This window comes from Scyliorhinus torazame, chromosome 21 (genome assembly GCF_047496885.1).
Source record: "Scyliorhinus torazame isolate Kashiwa2021f chromosome 21, sScyTor2.1, whole genome shotgun sequence".
Classification (NCBI taxonomy): domain Eukaryota; kingdom Metazoa; phylum Chordata; class Chondrichthyes; order Carcharhiniformes; family Scyliorhinidae; genus Scyliorhinus; species Scyliorhinus torazame.
Genome location: NC_092727.1, coordinates 2,589,632 through 2,595,631, shown reverse-complemented (window position 1 = coordinate 2,595,631; position 6,000 = coordinate 2,589,632). Strand labels below are relative to the sequence as shown.

Genomic DNA, 6,000 nt, shown 5'->3' with positions numbered 1-6,000 from the left:
AACCCTCTGGTGCATATTTGAAGAGAAACAGGGAACTTTTAAATAATTATAATGGCTGAAGCAATGTTTCATGTATCTGAACAAGGTTTGCCTTGGAATGGATATCCCGCCCTGGGGAATGCAAGTCCAGTTCGTGCTGAAGTTTAGACAACGTGCCCAGTAAGAAAGGCCCAAACATCGACTCCACTGTCCAGTCGCTCAGGTCTGTATCGGTTGGTTTTGAGGTCCAGGCACTGGAGCTGAAGCTCCACGTTAAGGGTTGTCACCTTCACAAGGAAGCCAGCCCAAATCAGAACCCTATGTGGAGAGAGAGCTACAATAACCACTGCAGATAATACCATGTGATTAAACCTCCAGAAATACCTGTAAGTGGGGTTGGCAATTGAATCTAAACTAAGGGAAAGGTAGCAAACATTAGTTGAATATTCACAGTGTTTTTATTCTTTCAAAAGTAGATTTTAAAAAACAAGATGCATGCGCAAGCTCTTCAGTGAGCGACAGTAACTGCAATAAAACTCGCTGAGGAGCACAGCAGCAGCAACAAAGTGCAGATCCTTTTTCTAAATTGTGTTTTTTTCCAGAACATTCCAGTTAATATGAAATAAAACAGTACAAGAAAGTAATACCAATGGTTAGCAGTGTGGGCAGAGTGGAACGTCCTGCTCCCAGTTTCACAGCATTACCGTGCTCACACCTCCCCAACATTCACTGCAGCTGCAAACCCCACTTATGTGCCCCAAGGAGCAGCTACGGCCAGTTTTCTCCCCCTGTCCTTTTCCTCATTCTGCCATGGTCCCTTTAACAAGAGAGAGAGCGAGAGAACCATTGTGAACCATCCCTCCCAGGCAGGCTGTGGAACCTGCTGCACTCTGTGTTTGTGACCGTGCCGGGATTCCGAGTTACTGCATGGGGAGAAAACCAAGCGAAAGCTAAGAAATTGTTTGGAAGGAGAGGGGAGATTCTAATAGAGAATCTGAGCAGGTGGGAGAGGGGAGATTCTAATAGAGAATCTGAGCAGGTGGGAGAGGGGAGATTCTAATAGAGAATCTGAGCAGGTGAAAACATTTGCTTGAATAAAAACACAAACATTCCCACTTCCTATAAGTGTTCCCTGGATCTGCCTCCCTAACAGCACTGTGGATGTACCTACACCCCAGGAACTGCAGCGATTCAAGACAGCAGCTCACCACCACCTTTTGGGGGAGATTAGGGATGGGTAATAGATGCTGGACTAGCCAGCGACAGTGTAAATTAATAAAACCCCGTCTGTTTCGGAGATTGAATATTGCCACCTGCAATGTTCCAAGAACATGTCAGGTGAGGAGGTTAATCAGTCAGAACAATGTGATGTCGAGGATTAAACCTGCAACGTGATTGGAAGGAGACATTACCGCTTCATTTCACACTTGAGAAAACAGGGCATCAGATTCAAGGCCAAGTTGGGGAATGGTCACAACATCAGGACTGAAAAAGTCTGAAGCAAACAAAAATCTCCCCCCCCCCAACTCTGATCAACTTGGGGGGAAAAAAGGATCAGAGTGTGGGAAACATTTAAAAAGAAAATACAAATGTAAAGAAAATCAAATTCAGCAAAGTATCCTCTCCCCTGGGAGTTGTGAGCACAGCAGCCTAACCCCCAGCCTCCTCTGGGACCGGAGAACATTTAGTTCAAGAACAACGGGCTGGACTCTCCGCCGTCGGGATGCTCCGTTTTGCCGGGTGTTTCCCGACGGCGAGGGGCTGCCCCACAATGGGAAACCATTGACCAGCTGGCGAAGCGGAGAATCCCGCCGGCTTGCTGAACCAGGAATCTGGCACGCCGGGACGGAGAATCCCGCCAGCTTGCTGAACCAGACATCTGGCACGCCGGGACGGAGAATCCCGCCCAACATTCCTCATTTAAATTAAACAATAAACCAAACAGAATTTCATACTGTAACGAGATCAAAGATCACTGCTCAATACCTGCTCACCAGGCTGTCATTTCAAGGCATAGGTTTATATATATTTATACTGCACGTGTTTCCACACAGCCGTTATTCTATATACTATAGATATATATTTAGTTAAAATTTCTTAAGTACAACTCCTCAATGTACATAATATAAAATTTATCCAATGCTTGTTTACACAGTAAACAAGATACATCCAGAAACCCACGACATATCAAATTAGAAGTCATCATGTCTCCATGCATTAGAGTTTAAAATTAACACATTAAAACTAGTCTTTTCTTTAGTAAGACAAAATTAAAAGTACTCTTAGATGCCAAGTTTGAGGGGTGGGGCTGGGCAAGTTTCAGAGACTCGGTGTTTATGTTACAGCTGCCAAGTTGGTGATTAAGGAGTCGTCGTCTCGTGTGTGTCCCCCCCCCCCCCCCCCCCCCGAGCTACGTGGCTGCTTTTAGATTACTGGGGAGGGGGTAACTGAACAAAGTGGAGAACATGTCACCAATAAATACTGAAGAAAACAGTATCACTATTCAGATGTGATTCAGGGAAATACAGAAGGAGCACAGGATTGGAGCAAGGCCAGATACAAGAACACTCAGGGCAAGTCTTCACACAGCCAGCCAGCCTGGGAAGACAGGACAAGCCTCAGTTGACCTGAGTTAAAGGTTACATCGGCTGTACAGACTCACAGGTTTATGGAGGAGGGCAACTAGGAGCTGTGGAGAAAAAGCAAGTAATGAGGCAAAAGGGATACATGTTGCTGCTATCAGAAGGTAGAGGCTCCATCTGTTCACATTCCTTCTTTACCTCCTCCCTCAATAAAAGGGCAAAATTAAACAATTTGCTGGCTTGCACAATGAAGGCCAAGAAGCACTATGGACAGTGTGTGCATTTTAGAAATTGCCCAATGATAGCTCAGGCACAGAGGGAACAATTAACCCAATCACAGGACGTCAGGGACTGCGCAAAATCACATTCTCTGTAATCCTTTTGAGCTGAAACTAATCTCTTCGATTCCACGTGATTCCTTGTCTTACAGATCAAAGTCACATTTTCAATATCAAGAGTGGAGGCCTGCTGGGAGCAGAATTAACACTAGACAAATATTAAAATCACAATATTGGAGTCCTGTAAAATATGCCCTGATTAGAACTTTCTACTGGGAAGTAGTTTATTATTACAGAAATCACAAGTATATATACCCACCGCCGCATGTAGTCTTGTCACGGTTAAAAGCTCCATTGGACCTTTCAGAAAGTTTGGATTTGACTAGTGTCCTGATAATGCCGACTGATTGAATGCCTGGGCCAAGCTGCCTTCTATATTCAAGTAGAATAGACAGGTTGTGGGCTGACCAGCAACAATAGAGGCCAGGTTTCACATGGTGTCTAATCAATCTGTTTAGCTGCAAAGCTTGGATATTGTGAGGTTACAATTGACCCTTCATGTCTCCTTCTTTCAATTTAATTCCTTTCCCCATCACATCCTTTAAAAGAGGTGAAAGTGAGAAATGGTGTCTGGAAGATACAGGTCCCTCGGGAATGAGGATATAGGTCGGGAAGGAGGCAGGAAAAGACAGAACAAAGGAAAGCTGGAAAGAGCTGAGACAGAACGTTAGAAATGGTCACTCCCCAGAGTATCAGACACACATTTCAGATGGACGAAAGAAGAAAGAAAATGCTTGAACCCTGCAGACTGACTCCATAGATTCTGTGGATATTCTGGTCATTGAGTGGTTCTCTTGCGGCGGCGGGAAGGGCTGTGGACTCAGAGGTTATCATCACTGTACTGATTCCAGAAACTAAGTCTCCCTTCTCCTGTCTTGATATTGGAAACAGTCTGTGCCTTTGTTAAGACGCTCGGCCCTTGTTAGCTTCATGGTATTTTTAGCTCCGTCTAACAGTTAACAAAAACAGGAGTCACAGAGACTTTTCTCTGTGGACTCCGACAAAAGCTGATTAACTTGGGCAAGTAAATGTTACTCCTGTCAGTAAATCCTAGTAACCCAAATCTCAGTTCAGAGTTGGTTAGCTTCCTTAAATCGGAAATTGCAACTTACTAAATGCGAGTTTTGTTTTTATTTGAAATATAATTTTGCAGGCGTCACAGAAACAGCGAAACGGCAATTCCCCCAGTTCAGGAGAGCAGTTAGGGGAGCTGGGAGTGTTCGCCTGTCAGATGGTGGTGATTCTAACCAGATGTGTCAGAGGCATTCAGGCAAGTCACTGCAAAAAAAAAACCCCAAAAAATAAATAAATGTTTAAATAATTGGCCTGAGCCCGATTCCCTGGTTTGTAATTCGGAGGATCTGGAACAGCAACAGATCGTCTCTATCCCTCTCTGTAACAATTTGTGGTTTTAATGTTTCAAAAGACTTGCAAGAAAAATTCTGCAACTGAAAATAAACATTCTCCAAGAGCGAGACAGAGGCCTGGTGCAGAATCTGCAGCTCCTGCAGCACACAGTGCACTTCAGCAGCTGATCGGAGCTGTGTTCATTCTGCAACAGGTGCTGGTTGTACTTTGGAAACGGTCAATGGCTGAAGGGCTGGTGACCCCGGATTTTGCGAAAGAGCCCTTTGCGTAACCCCTCCCTCCTCCGCCCCTCTCAATCCCGGTGCTGTCAATCTGGCCATTGGTTGGTTGAGCTCTTGGTCAAGGAATTTGTGTTACACGATGAGGACATGAGAGATGATCTGTTAAAACGTCGCTGTTGCTGTAAGACAGTTTAAGCTGCTTTGTTCTCGCATGTCCGGAGACTCATATCCGCGAGGAAGGACAGGAGAGTTCGTAAAATAAAACATAGGCATCACTTGTCCGTATCTGGCTCGATGACATGGGGGTCACTCTGTAAAGAGAAACAGAGAGTTTATGATTTGTACAGCTCGTCTTCCCCCCCCCCCCCTCTAGCAACAATTAACCAGTTGAGGATGCTAATTAGACGCTGAATGTCTCCATCAATGGCTTTCAAAGGACAGGCTGCTCTCGGACTGGTAGCAGATTTTATTCTCCCCAATGCGCCCTTTCTAGAAGGGTCACTGAATGAGGAATCCTGGCCGATCTTGGTCAAACTCCAGGTGGGCACTGTTATTATGAGCAAGGAACAAAATTGCTCCCTTTCTCAGCATCACTACAGGGCAGACGTGAAGAAATTAATATGTTTCTCTATTTGCAATTCACCGTGAATATTGGTGAAGTAGTGCCTTTGGGTGTAGCATGGGGAGGGAGGGGCGGTGGGACTCACCTGGAGTCGTTATAGTTGTACCACTCTGCAGACTGGGGGTTCTTGCAGTACGCCGTGTAATGGCCCCCCATAGTGGTGCCCGAATGATTGGATACGGCATAGAGATTGTAAACTGCATGAACTGCCGAGAGAAAGAATGAAAAACATATTGTTCCTTTGTATTTTAATCAACCCATAGCAACCATTACAATGGGAGAAGCTTTACTTATTTCTGGGCTTGTGGCAGAATATTCCATGACGCAGCGCTGATAAACTCGCAGTTAAATCCTTTCCTTTGATGCTCTCGATTAAACTTTTATCCTTTTTTCCATCTACATACAGAATGGATTTGGAAACTTGTGAATTTAATCCCTCTCCCTACTCCTCCGGATATTTGATCTCAATGGGCAGAATTGACCGCGCGATACATCCAAAAGGCAGGAAGTAGATCCCTCTTCCGGGATCAACCTGGCTCACCACGCCCCGCAAGATCTAAGGCGATCTCACGAGATGTCGCGATGTGAATCCCGCCCATTGTGGGTGGATCACCTTTTAGCAAATCTGCACACAATAATAATAATCTTTATTGTCACAAGTAGGCTTACATTAACACTGCAATGAAGTTACTGTGAAAAGCCCCTAGTCGCCACACTCCGGCGCCTGTTCGGGTACACAGAGGGAGAATTCAGAATGTCCAATTCGCCCAACAAGCTCACATTAGGACAGTGGGAGGAAACCGGAGCACCCGAAGGAAACCCACGCAGACACGGGGGAACGTGCAGACTCCGTACAGACAGTGACCCAGCAGGGAATCGAACCTGGAACC

General features: G+C 45.4%; 1 protein-coding gene across 8 annotated transcripts in view; it reads right to left on the bottom strand.

Moving 5' to 3' along the window:
• Window positions 1–418: 418 nt before the first annotated feature.
• LOC140398101 (ubiquitin carboxyl-terminal hydrolase 2-like) overlaps window positions 419–6,000 on the bottom strand; it is a 328,354-nt gene continuing 322,772 nt past the window's right edge. For all 8 annotated transcript variants that reach the window (XM_072486349.1, XM_072486348.1, XM_072486353.1 and 5 more), the window contains 2 exons: window positions 5,196–5,316; window positions 419–4,799 (listed from right to left, as the gene is read on the bottom strand). In XM_072486349.1, coding sequence (XP_072342450.1) covers window positions 4,712–4,799; window positions 5,196–5,316 — 209 coding nt within the window. In that variant the 3' untranslated portion in view covers window positions 419–4,711. The remainder of the gene's footprint in view (window positions 4,800–5,195; window positions 5,317–6,000) is intronic.